The 21105-nt window shown below is 49.0% G+C and overlaps 1 protein-coding gene across 3 annotated transcripts in view; it reads left to right on the top strand.

Annotated features, from left to right (window-relative positions):
• Nucleotides 1-851: 851 nt before the first annotated feature.
• The window catches only part of SLC35F4 (solute carrier family 35 member F4), a 139959-nt gene continuing 119705 nt past the window's right edge, over nt 852-21105 (top strand). For 2 of the 3 annotated variants that reach the window (XM_065839413.2, XM_065839415.2), the window contains exon 1: nt 852-1127. In XM_065839413.2, coding sequence (XP_065695485.1) covers nt 1025-1127 — 103 coding nt within the window. In that variant the 5' untranslated portion in view covers nt 852-1024. The remainder of the gene's footprint in view (nt 1128-21105) is intronic. The other variant, XM_071809816.1, reaches the window with a different exon arrangement.

Here is a 21105-nt window from a genome sequence, read left to right as displayed (position 1 = left end):
GACTGCAGCCACCTGAGCCACTGCTCGGAGGAGAGACCCCCTCAGTGTGCTGGGTGCCAGAGCTGGCGCTCACACCCCCTTCCCACCTCAACTGCAGCCCAAAGGAGGCAGCGAGCCCACCACCCCAACCCCACCTTTAAATAACAGCTGAACTAGTAGGGATGTGGTTGATAGATCGAGAGAGGTTCTCCTCCCCTCTGCTCTGCCCTGGGGAGACCACCCCTGGAATATTGTGTCCAGCTGTGGCCCCTCAGTTCCAGAAGGACAGGGAACTGCTGGAGAGAGTCCAGCGCAGCCACCAAGATGCTGAAGGGAGTGGAGCATCTCCCGTGTGAGGAAAGGCTGAGGGAGCTGGGGCTCTGGAGCTGGAGAAGAGGAGACTGAGGGGGGACTCATTCATGGGGATCAATATGGAAAGGGGGAGTGTCAGGAGGATGGAGCCAGGCTCTTCTCGGTGACAACCAATGATAGGATAAAGGGAAATGGGTTCAAACTGGAACAGAAGAGGTTCCTCTTAAATTTGAGAAGAAACTTGTTCCTGGTGAGGGTGCCAGAGCCTGGCCCAGGCTGCCCAGGGAGGTTGTGGAGTCTCCTTCTGTGCAGCCACTCAAACCCGCCTGGACACCTTCCTGTGGAACCTCAGCTGGGTGTTCCTGCTCCATGGGGGGATTGCACTGGATGAGCTTTACAGGTCCCTTCCAGTCCCTCACATTCTGTGGTTCTGCGAACTACCGCCCCCCTTCCCTCCCCCGTTCCCTCCCCCGCACGGGGCTGGGCGGGGGGAGAGGCCGGGCCGGGCCGGGGCCGCTGCCGCGCTGCGGAGCGCGTCCTGCACCAGGCGGCGGAGGCAGAGCGAGCGCCCCGGCGGCACCGCGGGCTGCGGCGGCCGTGCCCGCACCGCCTTCCTCCTCCTCTCCTCCTCCTCTCCTCCTCCTCTCCTCCTCCTCCGCCTCCCGCTGCTGCTGCCAGCCCGGCTCGGCTCGGCGTCCCGCCCGGCCGCCCCGCCAGCGGCTCCCTCCCTCTTATGGATGGGAAAGCAGCACCCAACGGCGTGGCCACCATCGAGGACAGGATCTTGCGGATCACGGGCTACTATGGATATTACCCGGGCTACTCCAGCCAGAAAAGTAAGGCGCCCTCCCGCCTCTCCGCGTCCTTGGTGGGGGGGTTGTGGGGTGGGGAGGTGGCGGCAGAAGCCCGAGGGTGCCTGTAGCCCCCCCAGATGTCATCCCCACCCCTCGCGGGGGCTGAGAGCACCTCCGTGCCCCGGGGAGACCCGGGGGGGCCGGGCGAGCCCTTGGCGCTGCGGCCCGGGGGGAGCGGCGGCGTTTGGCCGCGGAACTTCGGCGCCCGCGGCTCCATCCTGCAGCCAGCGCTCAGGAGCGGTGCGGGGTCCTTTCCATTTTATTATTATTATTATTATTATTATTATTTCCATCCTCTCCCCCTCCCATCTCCGCGGGGGTTTGCTCGCCCGCTGCTCCGCGAAAAGTTTGGGTCCCGGTGGGTCCCCCCACCCCGGGGCGGCTGCTTCAGCTCCTGGATTATTCATCTTCCTCGCAAAACTAATTAGATTTTTCCAGAAAAGTGGGGAGTTTTACCGAGGGGTTTTCCTTCGTGCCGTTTTAATACGAGACACTTGTGTTTTAGGGGCTTGGTGGTGTTGCTTTTATTTTCTTTTCCTTAAAAGAAGCAGCTGAAATTGAAGCGGTTGGTCCTTTGCGGAAATTCGCTGTTTTTATTTGCTTTTGAAGTTTTTAATTAGGAGCAGCGGGTTTCTGGCAGCTGGGAGTGCCTTAGTGGGTTTCTCTGAGGTTGTGGGTGTCCCAGTGCTCTGTAGAGCTATTTTGATGGGGAAAGTTACGCTAATGAAAGAAATTATTCATGTTTTTCTTTTTGCCACCGAGGAAATAGACGCATCAGGGTTTTATTGCCTAATAGGTATTTTGGAGTTTGCGAAAGCTGCGATGTGCCGCAGCTTAAAAAACAAAAGGGGATGGAAGCAAAGGTGGGTGGGAATGAAAAGGAAAAATACCCCAAACCATAAAACCCCCAAACAAACAGAAAACGCTCTACATCCTTACATGAGATGAGCACTGAAGGAACAGGGTTTCTTCTGTGTGTTTAAACTCCCCTTGAAATCAAAGAGGAGAACTGATAGCCAGGACGGGCAGTGCAGTGCTCTCCGTCTCTAATACAATAATAAAGGCACAATTAATAAACTGCTCGTAGCAGACAAACAACGTTTGTGGGGCTTTTATGACAGAGGGAGGAAAGGCAAGCATTGAACCCGTTAAAAAGAAAATCATTCCTTTGTGTAATGGTAATCTGAGAAAGCAATCAAGCCCAGAGGTTGTTTATTAGTAATTATTATTATTCAGCTGTTATGATTATCCACAGCATGGCAGGTGTTAGGATCACTTGGTGGGGTCAGTTGCTTTGTCTGTAATCCGAGGAGCTGGGATGAAGCTCAGAGCAATCTGCACCACATCCAGGGACTATTTAAGCCTGAGCCAGGTGGGACCTGTGTTCCCAATTCCGCGGTGGCTCTGAAAGATCTCTACAGTGTGATTTACCCAGACGGATGAGGGTGCTGGCTTAATACTTCGTCGTGAGTTTGCTTCGGTGGCAGAATGTGATTGTTTCAGTCTGCAGCAACGCTGCCACTCTCCATCCAAATGCAAACCTGAGTTCGGTGCTGGCGATGCGAGGGGAGGCCAGGAGGGGCCTGCCCGGGCAAAGAAAAGCTTTCCTAGTCCAGGACCAGGTTCTGCAGATGCTGCAAGTTCCATCTGCTTCAAATTAGAGTGTGACAGGAGAGGCTAAGGCTTTCAAAAGTGCTGACTCTTGGGATTCTGTTGCCAGTCTCCTGGCCTTTTGCACCTTTGAAGAACGGGTGCTGAGGCAAAACAAAGGCAATTAGTACCTCAGGTTTTGCTGATTTGGTGGTCATCACGCTTGAAGAGGAAAACTGAGTGTGCAACCCAGAGTTATCCCAATACTTAAATTCCCTCAGTTATATGAAAAGCATGTACCCCTTCCAAGCTATGAATGCTTTTTAAAGCCATCTCATAAGTTTTAGAACCATCATCGTAATTTTTGGAGGGCTTTCAGTTGGTGAATGACTACCGTGTCCTCATGGCTGTGTGTTTTGGGTTTATAACCAATGTCAGGTTTTGCTGACTGAAGAAGCACAGTTTGCGTCCCTCATGCCTGAAGAGGAGCACTGAGTGTGTAACCCAGTTATCCCAGTGCGTTAGGATTTTCACAAAGATGTTCTGGAACGAACAGGCACCGTTCAGGCATCTTGAACATGCACAGCCTCTTGGCACTGATGCAATGAGGGTCCCTCTTGGAGGTCATTTGAACATTTTACTCCGTTCTAGACTCAAGTGTTGCCTTCACATGCTCCTTCAAAGTGCTCTTGACAGTTCTTCTCTCAGCTAAGTGCTCAATACAGCCCCAGCACTGTCAAAATGAGGGTCTCAAGTTGGGAATTTTGTACAACTGATTATTAATGTTCTTAATATCTCGGTGTATTTTTGTGAGGGCTTGATTTTGTTGCCGCTATCCAAATGTGGTTTTAGTGCAATTAAACGGTGCCCGTGGCTTTTACTGGGGACACACAGTGTGCCCAGACTTTCAGGTGAGTTGTGTCCCTACCCTCTCCAGTGGCAGAGGAGCCGTTGTCATGTCATGTAGCATGTGCGGTCATCTCTGATGCCGTCCCCGTGCTCCTGAAGGGTGCCTGGGGAAGAAGGCAGCTGAGGATGAACTGTCGTCCCCAGGATGGCTTTGTGATGTCTGCTTCTTGGGTACAGAGTGACTGTCAGCAAGTTTGCTGATGACACGGAGCTGGGAGGGGTGGTGACACTGGAAGCTGTGCTGCCATCAGAGACCTGGACAGGCTGGAGAGTTGGGCATGAAAAAATGTAATGAAATATAACAAGGGCAAGTGTAGAGTCTTGAATCTGGGCAGGAACAACCCCAGGTTCCAGTGTAAGTTGGGGAATGACCTATTAGAGAGCAGTGTAGGGGAAAGGGACCTGGGGGTCCTGGGGACAGCAGGGTGAGCATGAGCCAGCACTGGGCCCTTGTGGCCAGGGAGCCAATGGTACCTGGGGTGGGTTAGAAGGGGGTGGTCAGTAGGTCAGGGAGGTTCTCCTGCCCCTCTGCTCTGCCCTGGGGAGACCACACCTGGAATCTTGCGTCCAGTTGTGGCCCCTCAGTTCCAGAAGGACAGGGAACTGCTGGAGAGAGTCCAGCGCAGCCACCAAGATGCTGAAGGGAGTGGAGCATCTCCCGTGTGAGGAAAGGCTGAGGGAGCTGGGGCTCTGGAGCTGGAGAAGAGGAGACTGAGGGGGGACTCATTCATGGGGATCAATATGGAAAGGGGCAGTGTCAGGAGGATGGAGCCAGGCTCTTGTGGGTGACAACCAAAAACAGGACAAGGGGTAATGGGTGCAAATTGGAACACAGGAGGTTCCACTTAAATTTGAGAAGAAACTTGTTCCTGGTGAGGGTGTCAGAGCCTGGCCCAGGCTGCCCAGGGAGGTTGTGGAGTCTCCTTCTGTGCAGCCATTCAAACCCGCCTGGACACCTTCCTGTGGAACCTCAGCTGGGTGTTCCTGCTCCATGGGGGGATTGCACTGAATGAGCTTTCCAGGTCCCTTCCAACCCCTGACACTCTGGGATTCTGTGATCCCTTGGGTTTGTTCAGCCAGCTGGGGCCAGGGACGTTTCTCATGATGAGGACAGGTGAAGGCAGGGGGTGGGTGGCTGCTCTTCTACTCACGCTCAAGGGGTCCTGGAACTGGTCAAAAAAAAGCCCAAGGCACTGTGAATTGTCCCAGTGATTTACATGCCCTTAGTGGATTAGCGTTTATTCCGTGGTTTAGCGGGAGATCACGTCTGGGTGTCTTTGTGAGGAGGCTGAGAAGTAGCCGCCGATGGTCATGAAATCTGGTGTCAGAGGACTGTTCTGTTAATGGGCTGTTATCACAGTGAACTGCAGTATTTTCTAGAGACTTTTGCTTCGTCCTCTATATTTGCGTGCACTAACCTACTTCAGACTTGGGAGCGTGCGTATGATTATTCTTTTGTTAACTTTAAGTCAGGCACTTCTATAATTTTATTTATCCTTAAAAAACAGCTGTTAGAGAAGGAAAATGCTTTGTTTATTTCTCTGTAAGTCATTTGATTAAGCAGTAGCATGTCTTATTGCAAAAAAACCCCTATATTAGTCACAGGAATTGGAGCAAGATATGATGTGGGTTTTTTCCCCATTCTACTTGTTTTGGAGATGAAAAGGGGTCTTCCTGCTCCCAGTCGTCCCGTGCCTTTGGATGCACGACTTGATCCTTCAGTTCCTGCATTGAAAATGTATAGAGTAGGTATGAGGTCTCTGGCTTCTGTGGGAGGGGAGAGGGGTTGTGTCCCTTTTCCAGTGAATTTCTTCAACGTTACTCCACAATTTCTCGGGGCACGGTGCTGGTGTAGAACAGAGGCTGCCGGGGGTGCTCCCGTGTCTGTGACCCCTTGACTTCACATTTCAACACGTGCATTTTCATTTGGTCTGATCCAGCCTTTCCATCTACACAAACAGTGGGAAACCTTGTTTCCCCTCCTGATCTTTGCCATAATTTGTCATCCTTCTCTAACTTTTTGCTGGTAATACACTTGTGTTTAGTGTCTCCAGTCTTAAGGGTATGTGTGGTGTTTATTTGTTGTTTCCTCCTTTTTTCTGCTTTCTTTTTTGACTCTTTCCAACTGCCACCCCATCTGCCTTTCATCTCAGCACTGAAAGCCTCTTTACTTTCACACTGCAAAGTTCTTCTCCTTCAAGTCTGTCCTAACACCTTTTCTGTGCCTTGCACCGAATTAAAACGAAGCTTCTCATCTCTCTTCTTCATCAGCTTCACCAGGTCCACCTCCAAGTCAAGCAGTTCCTCCCTGTGCAATGACTTTTTACTGGAGTCCTTTCCACCATCCACGAAATTTCATGTCTTGTCCTGGCTCCCAGCATCACAGATCTGTGTTTCCGTAGCGCTGCTTTCTCAGAAAACAAGAAGAAGAACAAGCGACACAAGAACACCACAACCGTGCTGAAAATGCGGTGGCTGTGCTTGTTCTCCTGGCTCTTCATGGGGGCCGTCACCTTTTCTTTTTCATCATATTGCTTCTCTTAATATGTAAAGCTAATCTCTGACCTTCTGGCATCTCTCCTTCAGTTCAGGAGGGTTTGATTCCCACCGCTTCAGAATGCCACCCTTCAGCAGGCATTTGCTAGACTTTTAAGCGTTTATACGTTGTCCCGTGCTGCTTCGGGCTCCCCATCTTCTCTCCTTCAGACCTGCTGTGAAACCCTGGGGCTGTGCAAGCCCCTGGAAGCAGAGGTTGGGGTCTGTGCAGCCCTGGGGACTTCGGCCGTGTCCCTGGGGACACACTGTGGTGGTGGGTGACCACCCCTGTGGTGCAACAGTGGGGACTTTGGCTGTGTCACTGGGGACACGGTGTGGTGGTGGGTGACCACTCCTGTGGTGCAGCAGTGGGGACGTCGGCTGCGTCCCTGGGGACACGGTGTGGTGGTGGATGACCACCCCTGTGGTGCAGCCCTGGGGACATTGGCGGTGTCCCTGGGGACACGGTGTGGTGGTGGGTGACCACCCCTGTGGTGCAGCAGTGGGGACATTGGCCGTCTCCCTGGGGACACGCTGTGATGGTGGGTGACCACTCCTGTGGTGCAGCAGTGGGGACGTCGGCTGCGTCCCTGGGGACACAGTGTGGTGGTGGGTGACCACCCCTGTGGTGCAGCAGTGGGGACATCGGCCGTGTCCCTGGGGACACAGTGTGGTGGTGGGTGACCACCCCTGTGGTGCAGCAGCGTGGTCAGACACGTCTGCAGGGAACCCTTCCAGCAGTGTGTGTGTGTCCTTGGTGGTGCTTGGCACCCGGGAACAAAATGCTAAACCTGTCCTTATTCTTCTCAGCAACTGTGCTGAAGTTAAGCTTTGTGTTTTCTTATTTCACTGGAACAGCTTGAGCAAGGTCTTGTGGTTTCATTTGGCAGCTTAAGCCTCAAGTCAGCAATGGACTTAAGCATCTGCTTAAGCCTGGACTTGCGCTAAGCCACTGGGCTTTGACAATGTGTTTAAAGTTAAGTCCATGCTTAATTGCTTTGCTTAATAAGACTGGGATTACAGGCGCGCTGAGCCAGCATCAGTGGCTTGGCAGTTCGGCTCTCTTGCAGAGTCAAAGGCTGTGGAGCGGAAACTTAACTGGGAAACATGGGAGGGAATAACATGCTGGTTATTACAGCAGCTGTGCCAGCAGCTCTGCTGCAGCACGGATCACATGGCGAGCCCGGATCATCGCCGTGCGTGCTGAGCACCCTGCTCCCGGTGCTCGTCGCTTCCAGCCTCGGCAACCAAGTCTCGCTCTGATTACTGGAGCACCCGGCTGCTTCCCCAGAAGTTCGCAAAACCCCCTGGTTTCTCCATGCAGAACACGCGTGAGAGGAGAGACTGGGAAAGGAGCGGTCGAGGGGAAGGTGCTTGGATGTTTTCGGTGTGTGAGGCTGGTTTCACCGAGCTGTGTTTGAGGGGGTCAGGGCAGTGATGTCTGCATCAGTCTCTGAGCTGAAGTCTCAGGGCTGCTTCAGCTTGTACCGCCTGCAGCCACCCTGTGCCATCCAACAGCGTTCGGGTTGCAAGGACTCCAGATAATCTTTATTTCAAAGCTCTTCCTTCTCTGCTGGGCAGTGATTTCCCTTCCTCGTGGTTTTTCTGTGGAAGATGTGCTGCTGTGGGGGCTGGGTTGCAGTCTGTAGCCTTAATAATCTTCTTTTCTCCCCACAAGCTCTGGAGGCACAAGCGGATGTCTTGGCATGGGATGCTGTTGTAGTTCCTTCCCCTTGCAAACTTGTCTCTCTGCTCAGGTAGAAAAAAACCCCAAGTAAATGTATGGCTTTATATTATATCAGCACTGGCAGGAATAACTTCTGAATTAATTTCTTTCAGAAAAAAAAACCCCAACTATAAATATGATATAAAAACTCATTTGCCCATTAATTTTGGGAGGATGGGGTGCGTGTTGTTGGAAGTAGGACCAGGCTTTGCGCAGGTTTGCACTGGAAGGGACAGTGGGGCAGCTGGAAGTGCCGTTCACTTGGGGACTCGAAGAATTTTTGGGGACAGTGGGTCTCATTAGAGGGAACTGGTTCAGCCCTTGGCCTTGTCAGGGATTGATTTGGTCTCTTTGGATCAAACCCTAGAGAGATGAGCCATGTAATTATGGTGCCTGGTTACACCATGGCGTGTGGGCACACGGGTGAATTTAAATCAGCAATGGGGACCAGGGTGATGGGGAGCGTACCCTTGCAAGCGGGGACTGACAAAGCTTGGCTTGCTTAGGCTGGCCAAGATGGGAACGTGGCTGCTGCACCAGAAACATGTTGGGAGGACGAACAGGGAATGTAGGAAAGGAGAATTATTTAAACTGAAGCAGCATGTTGGCACACAGACAAATGGGTATGAGCAGGCCATGAATAAATTAAGGCTGGAAATTAGCAGAAGGCTGAAATTAATGGCCAGAAAGTCTTTCCCAGCCTTATGTATCTAAATAAGAATTATTTCCCAAGCTTTAAAGATATCTCATAAAACAGTTTGCCGCAATTTTGAGAAAAATTACTCCTATTTGGCAGGGGAAATTGAGAGAGTAAGGGGTGTGTGGGGATGTTAATTTGTTAGAGATTGTGCAGAACAAGCCATGATGTCTGATCACAGAGTCCCAGAGTGTCAGGGGTTGGAAGGGACCTGGAAAGCTCATCCAGTGCAATCCCCCCATGGAGCAGGAACACCCAGCTGAGGTTCCACAGGAAGGTGTCCAGGCGGGTTTGAATGGCTGCACAGAAGGAGACTCCACAACCTCCCTGGGCAGCCTGGGCCAGGCTCTGCCACCCTCACCAGGAACAAGTTTCTTCTTATATTTAAGTGGAACCTCTTGTGTTCCAGCTTGAACCCATTACCCCTTGTCCTATCACTGGTTGTCACCCAGAAGAGCCTGGCTCCATCCTCCTGACACTCCCCCTTTCCATATTGATCCCCATGAACGAGTCCCCCCCTCAGTCTCCTCTTCTCCAGCTCCAGAGCCCCAGCTCCCTCAGCCTTTCCTCACACGGGAGATGCTCCACTCCCTTCAGCGTCTTTGTTGCCCTGATGGACCCATCTTTTCCTCCACTGGTCACTGCACAACAAGGCCTATGCTGAACTTGACCTGGTGCTCAGTTTGCTAGAGGTGCGGAGAAGAGAGATCTCTCATTTTGAGTGTCCTTCCAGCACTCTTTCCCTCACATTGTCTTCTCCAGCCTCTCAGGCAGGCAGCTGCGTAGAATCATAGAGTAGTTTGGGTTGGAAAGGACCTTCAAAGCCCATCCAGTGCCACCGCTGCCATGAGCAGGGACATCTTCACCAGCTCAGGTTGCTCAGAGCCCCGTCCAGCCTGGCCTGGGATGTCTCCAGGGATGGTTCAGCCACCACCTCTCTGCCCAACCTGGGCCAGGCTCTCACCACCCTCAGGGACAACAATTCCTTCCTCATGTCCAGCCTGAATCTCCCTCCTTTAGTTTAAAACCATCACCCCTTGTCCTGTCACAACAGGCCCTGCTGGTCTTGGTTAAATGTGGTAAAATAATATTACGAAATGACAGATGGTTCTGAGCAAACTTTTATCCTTCCAAAGCTTGCATTCCTTGTTTTTATTAGCAGTTTTAAAAATTAGCAGTTGTTTCTTTTACACATTCGGAAAGTGATGGGCTTTTGCTCAGCTACGTGCATGAGAATTGACCCATGAAAATGGATTTGCGCTTGCTGGATATTTTCACACAAACCTCCTGCTGGATGATCACAATACTGAATAATGAAAATGCCCACGAATAAATGGTCACTGTCTCTTTGTGGCAAATGTGCAAATGGGGTGGGGAGAGAAAAAGCGAACTGTTTAACGAAGTGGTTGAATTATTCACCAAAAGTAAGTGGGCCGGCTCCACTTAATGAGAATGGAAATCCTTGCGGTGAGGTGAAGTGGGACTCCCTGGCCCTACGAATTTGGGCTGATCCTCTGCAAAATGGCCAATCTCACTGCAGGCAGGTGGAATCTGTAACGTTGTCCTAGTGCCTGGGTATGGCTTACATGGCAAAGCTGTAAGTGAGGGTGTCCCAGGCACTTTGGGTGGCTACAGGGAATTTAATCAGAGGCATACAGTGTGTGTTTGAGTCCCAGGCTCTCGGTGTATCTGCCACCCTTCTGATATTCCTTCAAAAACATATTGATTCCTCCTGACTTTGCTTGCAAATGGTGTTAATAAAATGGACTTGCGTTTTCCTGCGTTCCCTGGGTTGGGGTAGCAAAGTGAGGGGATGGGAGGGGTGTCCTTGCTGTCCTCTTGTAGGGGTGAGGAAGGACAAGCTGATTTTTTTCCCTGTTTTGCTTTCATTATGAGCTAACGCATGGGAGCAGGGTTTGGGTCCGGGGTGGGAGGTGTTTGTTTTCTGCTGTTTCTGGTGATCTCAAAGCTCTTTCCTGTCTCAATGCTATTTTGTCTGTCCAAGAGGAGCTCCCATGCATGTTTTGAGTCTCATTTACATTTCCAATTACAGTTTTTTTAGGAGGGGAAGGAGAGCTGAGCACCAGCAGGCTGGTTCATGGGTCAGTATGAGTCCACCAAATCCACTACTAGGCGTTTAGATGAGGTTCTTAGGGTCATGGTTTAGTGCTAGACTTAGGTGAGGTGATGGTTGGACTCGATGATCCTGAGGGTCTCTTCCAGCTGAAATGATTCTGTGCTTCTATGATAGACCTGGTGGTGGTCTCTCCATCCAAGGTGAGAAAGAAATTGTAGCTTGAAGCCAAACTGGTGACTCTTCCCATGTTATTTCTTCGCATTTTGGGCATTTTGTGTTTGGGTTATGACTGGGAAGTGGCTGTTGATGGCACTGAAGCAGTATTGCTTGAGCGATTGCCTGCTGAAGCAATACAACCATCTCTCTTCCAGCAGAGGATGAGTCTTCTGGGGGGACATTTTTGATGAGGACTAGCATACACCTCTATTATTGATGGGATAGCTGAAGGTGCCGTACACTTCACTCAGAAATAGTTTCCTGTTGGGGAATGGTTTTTGTTTCCTTTTTGTTTTCGTATGATTCATAGGAACACAACCGTCTGGGTCCATCCCAGCTAATGGGCATCGTATACCTGAGTGTTTAAGGACAACAGTGCTGTGCCTGTGTAAGATAAGGGTGAATCGGGGCTGGAACACATGTTCTCTGTCTGAGCCCTCCGAGACAAGAAAGTGATTGCATTAGTTCGCACGGAGCGATTTATATTCATCATCTTGAAGTAATACGGCGTGGTTGTTACGGTGCAGTTGATAGTGCAGTTTTTATGACCCTTTTCTTTCATATGTCTAAATCCCAGGGCTTTAAAATCCTTTCTTAAGCAGGAAATGTGGAATTTGCAGCCTTGGAGTTGCATGGGTGCAGATTGGGGTTTTTCTCTGCAGTGCCAGAAATAACCTGTTGTGTGATACCTTACAGGGGCTGGAATTTGTAGCAGCTTGTGTGCAAGTGTGATGCTCCTCAGGGCTCCACCGGAGGAAGTTTTTCAATGCTGACAGCATGGATGGTAGGAAAGTGAACTCTTTGTGGTGTTTCTGTACCACGGTTTGGTGTTCTACCCAAGGAGGGTTGTTTCTACACGTAGGAAGGCATTGACTCGGTTGTCAATACTCAGTGAGGCTGCGAACACAAAGAGCGTGTGGTAAATTATTGAACTTAGCGTTTACCAGGAAGATGGGAAAGAAGAACACATCTGATGAAGTTTCCTAATTTTTCTATCAATTCTGGTGTCTTTCCAGGATGGGATGGGGTGGGGAAAAGAAAAAGCGAGGGATTAGATAAGAAGTAAACTTTAAATATTTTGAGGGTATTTTTTCTGAGAAAAAACAATTCAGACTGGTGAAGTGTCTGGAACGTCACTGAAGAAGTGACATTGCTCACATGCATTAAAAAAAGAACCTCGGAGGAATCACAGAATCGTTTTGGTTGGAAAAGACCTTTAAGATCATTGAGTCCAACCATTAGCCCAACACTAAACCATGTCCCCAAGAACCTCATCTATACGTCTTTTAAACCCCTCCATGGATGGTGACTCCACCACTGCCCTGGGCAGCCTGTTCCAATGCTCGAAAACCCTCAGGAATGAACAAAAGACATTTTTTCAGCTGAAAAATTTAGTTGAGCTGTTGGTGTGCTGAGCCATATGTGTCCTGCTGAGGTGATCCATCCAGTACGAGGCCGAACTTGTGTCACTCTTCTTGGGGGACCGTTTGGGTTTATTTATCCGCGGTTGTGCGCCACAGAGCTCAGTGCTCGCAGGGGCATTGCACCGACTTCAGCGTGTGGTTACCTGCACAACTGCTGTTCTCAGGGACATGGTTTAGTGGTGGACTCAACAGTGTTGGGTTAAGAGTTGGACTCAATGATCTTAAAGGTCTTTTCCAACCAAAACAACTCTGTGATTTCGATGGTTCACCTGCACAACTGCTGTCGGACCTGGTGTCTCCACAGGGACATGGGTCCAGGAGTGTGCCCTCTGAAGGCCGTCTGCTCTCCTGTGCAGGCCTCGCTGGCTGTTCAGAGGGTGGACTTAAAGGTTGAGGTTGTACTTTTATGTGGCAGGGAAGAGGCTCCTTAGCTGGGTTTTGCGATGCGTCCTGTTTGTTTCCACCTGTTCGCTTTTGGAAAGGAGGTTAATTAGATCAAATGAGGACAGGTCTGTTTCTAACCAGGGTCTGGGCAGTGTCTTTGTGCACATCTGCTTTGAAGTAAAGTCAGAGGAACTGTTCTGAGCATCTTGTGAAGACAGGAATCCTCGGTTATGGGCTTAGAGAAGTCAGATAGAAGAAAAGATGTCTGTATCACAGAATCCCAGAATGTGAGGGGTTGGAAGGGCCCTGGAAAGCTCATCCAGTGCAATCCCCCCATGGAGCAGGAACACCCAGCTGAGGTTCCACAGGAAGGTGTCCAGGCGGGTTTGAATGGCTGCACAGAAGGAGACTCCACAACCTCCCTGGGCAGCCTGGGCCAGGCTCTGCCACCCTCACCAGGAACAAGTTTCTTCTCAAATTTAAGTGGAACCTCTTGTGTTCCAGTTTGAGCCCATTACCCCTTGTCCTATCACTGGTTGTCACTGTGAAGAGCCTGGCTCCATCCTCCTGACACTGCCCCTTTCTATATTGATCCCCAGGAATGAGTCCCCCCTCAGTCTCCTCTCCTCCAGTAAAAGAGCCCCAGCTCCCTCAATATGTGGGAAGACTCTAGAGAACTTGCTACAGGAAAGGCCTTGAGGTGCTGGAGCGAGTTGAGAGAAGGGAACGGAGCTGGTGAGGGGCTGGAGCACAAGTGTGATGGGAGCGGCTGAGGGACCTGGGGGTTCAGCTGGAGAACAGGAGCTGAGGGGAGACCTTCTGATCTCTGAACTGCCTGAAAGGAGCTTGGAGCCAGGGGGGTCGGGCTCTGCTCCCCAGGAACAAGCGCCAGGAGCAGAGGAAACGGCCTCAAGTGGCACCAGGGGAGGTTGAGGTTGGATGTGGGGAACAATTTCTTCCCCAAAGGGCTGTGGGGCATTGGAACAGGCTGCCCGGGGCAGTGCTGGAGTCACCATCCCTGGAGGGTTGGACAGACGGACATGAGGTTCTCAGGGATGTGGGGCAGTGCCAGGGGTAGGTTATGGTTGGACTCTGTGTTCTTGAGGGTCTCTACCAACCAAAACAGTTCTGTGATTTCTGTGGTTCACACTTTGCACAGATGCAAGCAAAGTTTCTAAGGCAGACACCTCCAATTACTGCTCTGGTGGGCATGTGCATGTTACTTAGCTGCAGTGCTCTCAAATTCATGTGCTTAACTTTTAGAGGCACTTATTTGAAAACGTACCTCTTAATTATTGTTGGTGTAAGACATTTATACAGTGTAATGAAGTTCCATAGCAGTTTGCAGTGATATTTACTTTACTACTGTAAGGAGGCAGAGAACAGGAGGTACGGCTCTCAGATTGACACCGTGTAGGGGAACGGAAGGTAGAAGAAATCTGTCACTATCACCATGCACATTATTAAAAGATGGTGGTTTTGGTCTCATGTTTTTAGTCTTTTGTTTTAGATTTGCTGCACAAATAATAGGAAGTTACAAATCTCAGTTGGCTTGGTTCAGATTCACTTTAGTTCCAAAGCTGCTCACAGATATGGGATGTTCACAGCTGAGGGTGGTTTTGGTTTAGTTGTAGACAAAAGTTAAGCCCCTTTTCAAGGATTTTCTGATTATTGTAGGTCTGGAGAACAACATCAAGGTTCTGATCCTTTCCTCTGCTTTTTCTTTCTTTCTTTTGTTAACATTCCCCAAATTTTTCGGTTTCCCCCTTTGGGACTGTGGACAGTTTGGAACAGCTTGAATTGCCAAAAATTCTTTATGCACTTGGTGAGAAGATTCATATGTCTTAATTTGAGGCTTATGGCCATTATCTCCTGTCACATTCAGGGCTTCATAAGCAGGTCTCTCTGGAAGCCAACTGGAACAACAAAGTGCGGTTTGAACTGAATATGTAGGTACTGGGTGTTCTGGTGCATTGATGCTTTCGCTGTGTATTTCAGTGGTTTAAGCCATTTTACTTGGCCCAGACTTTCCCTTTTTCATCCTATGAACCTCCCTGTGTCTGTGGCATCAGTCTGGGCTTGTTAAAGGAAAGATCTGAAAGGAAATAATATTTGTTGCCTTTGATGTGCAGAGCCTTTTATTTTTTTGTAGGCTATGAACAAAAACTGTGTCTGTGTATTCCCAAGCTGAACATGATTGCTGTTCCCAGCCTTCCTCTGAGAGCAGGCTTTGACATCATTCATACTCTATAATTTATGGTATTTTTGGAGCAGTCTGTTAAGGGCTGGAAGAGAGTAAAAGGGATGATTTAGAAGGAAAGAATAGCCCTGTGCCTTGTGTTGGGTCTGTGAGCAAGCACATTCCACACAGAATCACAGAGTGCCAGGGGTTGGAAGGGCCCTGGAAAGCTCATCCAGTGCAATCCCCCTGCTGGAGCAGGAACACCCAGCTGAGGTTCCACAGGAAGGTGTCCAGGCGGGTTTGAATGGCTGCAGAGAAGGAGACTCCACAACCTCCCTGGGCAGCCTGGGCCAGGCTCTGACACCCTCACCGGGAACAAGTTTCTTCTCATATTTAAGTGGAACCTCCTGTGTTCCAATTTGTACCCATTATCCCTTGTCCTGTTTTTGGTTCTCACCCACAAGAGCCTGGATCCATCCTCCTGACACTCACCCTTTATATATCTGTAAGCGTGAATGAGTCCCCCCTCAGTCTCCTCTTGTCCAGCTCCAGAGCCCCAGCTCCCTCAGCCTTTCCTCACACGGGAGATGCTCCACTCCCTTCAGCATCTTGGTGGCTGCGCTGGACTCTCTCCAGCAGTTCCCTGTCCTTCTGGAACTGAGGGGCCACAACTGGACACAATATTCCAGGTGTGGTCTCCCCAGGGCAGAGCAGAGGGGCAGGAGAACCTCTCTGACCTACTGACCACCCCCTTCTAACCCACCCCAGGTACCATTGGCCTTCCTGGCCACAAGGGCCCAGTGCTGGCTCATGGTCACCCTGCTGTCCCCAGGACCCCCAGGTCCCTTTCCCCTACACTGTTCTCCAATGGGTCGTTCCCCAGCTTATACTGGAACCTGGGGTTGTTCCTGCCCAGATTCAAGACTCTACACTTGCCCTTGTTCTATTTCATTAAATCTCTCCCCTCCGAACTCTCCAGCCTGTCCAGGTCTCCGATGGCAGCACAGCTTCCAGTGTCACTACTCCTCCCAGCTTGATGTCACCAGCAAACTTGCTGACAGTCACTGTATTCCCACATCCAAATAATTGCTGAATATAGTGAATAATACCGGCCCCAGCACTGACCCCTGAGGTCCACTGGATCCAGGCGTCAACTGGACTCTCCCCCATTGCCCACCACTCTCTGGTTCTTCCCTTCAGCCAGTTCACACTCGACCTCACTACCGGATCATCCAGACCACACTCCCTCAATTGAGCTGTGAGGATGCTGTGGGACACTGTCAAATTCCTGCTCTTTGGAGTTGCTACTGAGTCTCTCTTTTATCATGGAATATATATACATATATATATATATATATATATATATATTTAGGTTAAGTTGTTTTACCTAATGTAAGCACTTGCTCCTTGTCAAACACATCCTCATATACCCTGTTAGGACTTTGCACCTCATTCCTGGGTGTTTTAAAAGCAGATTACAGAACGTCTTGTAACTCGTCATCTCTTTATTGTTTTAACCCGGTTTCTTAAGGAAACAGGGCTCATGTGAACATCATATCTCTGTCCCTACTCCCTTCACCTGTAACATTTTAATCTATTGGCCAAGTCCAATGTGAAAGGAATGTGAAAGGCTTGCAGCCCTGATGGACTTTATAAAAACAGGTAGAAAAAGGGGGACCTCTTGGTTCTCCCGCAGCGAGAAAGCTTCAGAATTAGCCCCCACTCCTGAAGATGTAAAATTGTGGAGGTCTTATCAAAGATGATGAATCAAGTTAACATCCAGCTTTGGGCAGTGCTCAACAGGAGCTGTGCAGACAAGAGTATAACACCAGTTCCTGGTGCGCTTCCATCCTCCTTTGGTCTGTGCCTTGGAAGGTTCTTATATATGTATATTTTAGTGTCTTTTGATGGATGTTTTTGTCCATTAATTTGTCTAATTGCTTTTTAAACACTGGGGAGCCTGGCCAGAGGACACAATTCAGTAGGAAAGTGGCTTTGTCCACTTTGTAGTTGTAGCATTGCTTGTCTCTGCTGTTGGTTCTTTGGATACGGCTCTTCAGATGATGGATGGGGGGAACTCCCATGAAGTCTTGGAGCCAGTTACCCCCCGTATACATGGAGATAGAGAAGGAGAAAAGAAACAAAGCATTGGCCTGTTTGGTGTGAATAAGCATCTTATGAAGCCAACACATCTTTTATTTCATAACTCCTTCCAGCACATAGATAAGATACTGGCCTGGAGATGTTGGCTTCATACTGTTTGGCTACTTCTCCAGGCTGTGCTGGGGTGCCAGTGTCGAGGGTTTAGATTGCAGGGTGACAATAAAACCCTCGCAGATGTATTGTTAACCTCCCTCTTCCCTCCTCCTCCCCCTTTTGGCCCCTCTCTCTCTCCCCTTCCCACTCAGCACAGGTGATAGGGAGGGAAAGAAGGACAGAGAGAAGAGAGCTGGAAATATTAAAAATGTTTTACTAATGCTACTGATAGGAATAGAGAAAATAATACAAAATATACAAAACCAATCTTGGAAGTCTCAGCAACTGCAGAGCCGGCAGCTGAAGTCCTGGACTGGACTCTGCAGCCAACCGGAGCTGGATTCAGTCTGTCACTGGCCTCAGTTCGCAGGGACGACTCGCAAGGTCCTCTCCTAATGTCGCCATAAGGAAAAGGGACGAGATCCTCGTGATCTCCCACTTTTATATGAAGTATTCATGTGAATGGGATGTTATACACAGTTGGTCAGTTTCTTGGTCACCTGTTTCTCGTTGCCCCTCTGGCGAGATGTCCATCCATGCTTATCAATAACTTCACATTCCATTGCTGTGTTCACCAAAACATGGATCTGGATTTCGGGAAAATGCAGCTGATATGAAGCTTTAGCTGACAGGCAAATTCACTAAAAGAGAAACTTGTTTTTAACAAAACCAGGACACAGCCAGAAATCTCACAGGGTATATCTGCCTTTGGTTGGGTTTTGAGGTGATGCAACATGGTTTCAGGTTTTGGTCTGAAATTCAGTGACTAAAAGATGAATTTCCAGAACCTCAGCTATTGGTAAAGGCCTGTAGAGCATCGCAGATGGTGGTTGTGAACCCTTTGTAGTTTTAAAAAATGGAGAGAACGTAGTTGTTTTATTAAGGCTACAGAAAATGTTATAAAATATTCATGATGATCATCTCCTCTTATTTGAAATAATAAATCCAAGGTTAATTTTGTACTTGCAGAAAGCTGGTGGCTGGCTGTTGGCCTTCTATTTCATTGCTGGTGCAATGTAGAGATCATACTTAATATTTTATCTACTTCGCAAGGATGTTATTAGCCTCACAAATATGTCATGGTGCCCTGAGAAGGAGAAGTAAGGTTTTCCCCCCTTATTTCTGCTGCAGGTTAGTGAGACAAAAGCTTCTGCAGTCTTGTCACACACCTCGGCTCCTCAGGACCCAGGGAAACATTGCTGCACAAGAGGACTCCTATAAAGCATCAAAGTTTGTCTGTTACCAAATTAATCCTCAGTGTAACTCTAAGCTGTAAAAAAAGACAATGAAGAAGTGCCACCGGTTCTGTTTATTTTAAAGGCTGAGTTCCTAGAGATTATTTGTGTCACCCGTGTCATCCATTGCGTTGCCAGTTATGACATTTCTGACCTGTGCTCAGAATTAGAGTTTGATATTGTGGTGGCCACGCTGAACAAAGAAAAATGGCCTGGGGTTTTATAACTAGGATTTAAAGCAACCTTTCCATGGCTGCATTTTATTATTCCGCTGTATGTGTTTTGTTATTTATTTTTTCCTAAAGAAATGAACACTGGTTTTTAATACCGCCATGTGGTGACAACACGAAACCTTTTTAGTCGCTGCTGCTGTGCGAAGTATTGCAAAGTCTGACATCCCTTTGAAGAACTGTTCTTAGCCGCTGCTGCTATTTTTATTTTTGAGTTGTTTGCTGCTAGAATATATTTTTTATTTATTTTGTCCTCACATGCTCCGAATTTTCGAAACACTTTCAGATCGGCTTACAACAAATCAATTGAACTCTTCCCTCCTTCTGTTTCTTCCTCAATCATATTAACTTTTACTGGACTGTGCCTTTGGAAATCTAGTTGAAGGATAGGGCTTTTTTTCCCTTGAACTCAAGCCACAGTCTTTAGAGAAATATCTGCCAGAAGCACTGACCTACAAAATCTATTAGGCTCTCCCCGCTGGTGTGAAACTCATTTATGTGGCGCTGCTGGATGGGAGGACTCTGCTCGGCTTGGGAGGTAAAATACGAAGTTCAGTCTCACTTTCATAAGTGCAAAAAAGTGGCTGGTGATGAGATAATGTTTGCAAACCTACGGAAAGTGGTTTAGGAAGTTATCTCCTGGTTTTACCATACAGGGTTGAAGATGTTCCTTGAGGGCTGAGACCATTAGACCAGGTTTAACATCCAGGTGCCAGCTCCTCTGGGTTGACTCCTGACCTGCGGGAGCATGACAGGAAAACGGGGCTGAGAGCCCTAATGAGATATGGGAGGAGAGAAATGCTGAATTTCTTCAGTGACGCTAATGTCGTTCTCCCACTTCCATGCTGTTTAAGCATAAGCTGCATAAGAAGGGCAGCTGGGGGCTCTGTGCATGGAGTTGGGTTGAGGCAGCCATGGCCTCGAGCCTGACAATGTTCAAGCAATTGGACAAGACTCTTAGACACATGGTTTGAATTTTGGGATTGTCCTACACAGCAGTTGGATTCGATGATCCTCGTGAGTCCCTTCCGACTCAGGACATTCAGTGATTGTACTCGTAGTGTTGTTGCACTGTGCTGCTTGCAGACCACGAGCGCTGGGTTGGAGCTACCTGGTGATCTTGCTGATGGGAACTGGGAAGCGACTGTCGCAACTGGAGGCCAAATTAGAGCTGACTTTCTCTACTTTGGCAGAGGCTGCAGAGAAGTCTAGGTAGCTTGAAAGAAATAGTAGTCCCAAGGCATTTTTCAGTCACTTCGGCTTTCTTTATTTTCCTCTACCTGGAGAACAGGAGCTGAGGGGAGACCTTCTCGCTCTCTACAACTGCCTGAAAGGAGGTTGTAGCATGGAGGGGGTTGGTCTCTTCTCCTGAGTAACAAGTGATGAGAGGAAATGGCCTCAAGTTGTACCAGGGGAGGTTGAGGTTGGATCTGGGAACAATTTCTTCCCCAAAGGGCTGTGGGGCATTGGAACAGGCTGCCCAGGGCAGTGCTGGAGTCACCATCCCTGGAGGGCTGGACAGACGGACATGAGGTTCTCAGGGACATGGAGCAGTGCCAGGGGTGGGTTATGGTTGGACTCGATGGTCTTGAGGGTCTCTTCCAACCAAAATGATCCTATGATTCTACACCAAGATCAGATACTGGAGCAGAGTTTGTGGTGGAGTCCTAGGGGTCCTGTGATTGATGAAGAGGTACATACAGCACTGGCAATTAATGAGTTTTCATCGTTAGCAGACCCAAAGGCTCTAGAAGAACTGGCTCTAGCTTCTTTCTTTGTACGTTTAGTCTTTGGGTGGAGGTGGCTTTGCTCTGCTCATGCTGTGGGCCATGTGGATGTTGGGCACCTCCCAGTTAGAAACCGCGGTGCCATGGCAGCTCTGCATTGTGGTAGCACTGATAAACCCCATTGCGGGTGCTGGGCTCTGAATGGGGCCACAACTTAGAGTTATAGGATAGTTTGGGTAGGAAGGGACCTTCAAAGCTCATCCAGTCCAGCCCTTGCCATGAGCAGGGACATCTTCACAAGCTCAGGTTGCTCCAAGTTGCATAAACTTGCTGATGTCTACCTGTAAAAGACTGTGGGGATGTACCCATAATTTCAGTACTGCTCTGAGACAGTAGAATACAGAAAGAAGGGGTTAAGGAGCAAGTGTGTCAGCATTTATTGGTATCTTCATTGAATTTTTTAATGTGTCCTTGTTACTAGCTGGAAGGGAAAGGTTGTAGGTTAACTGTGATCATATGTAACTTGTCAGTTGTGGTGTGGCAGAGATGGATGTTGAGAACAGAAGTCATTTGTGGGGCATGTCCGAGAGAGAAATGTTTCTTTACTCCATTTCTAAACAGAGCAAGATCTAATGAAGGACAGTGAGGATGATTGGTCTTATAACGATAGATATATGAACATGTCGTTGGAAGCGTATCGCTAGATGACTGTAGATTTTATAACTTACATGATTTTGGTGCTTACTGATGTAACTAGCAACTTCTTCACACT

This window comes from Patagioenas fasciata, chromosome 5 (genome assembly GCF_037038585.1).
Source record: "Patagioenas fasciata isolate bPatFas1 chromosome 5, bPatFas1.hap1, whole genome shotgun sequence".
Lineage (NCBI taxonomy): Eukaryota > Metazoa > Chordata > Aves > Columbiformes > Columbidae > Patagioenas > Patagioenas fasciata.
Note: the sequence above shows the minus strand (reverse complement) of the source record. Positions and strands in the feature narration are given on the sequence as shown.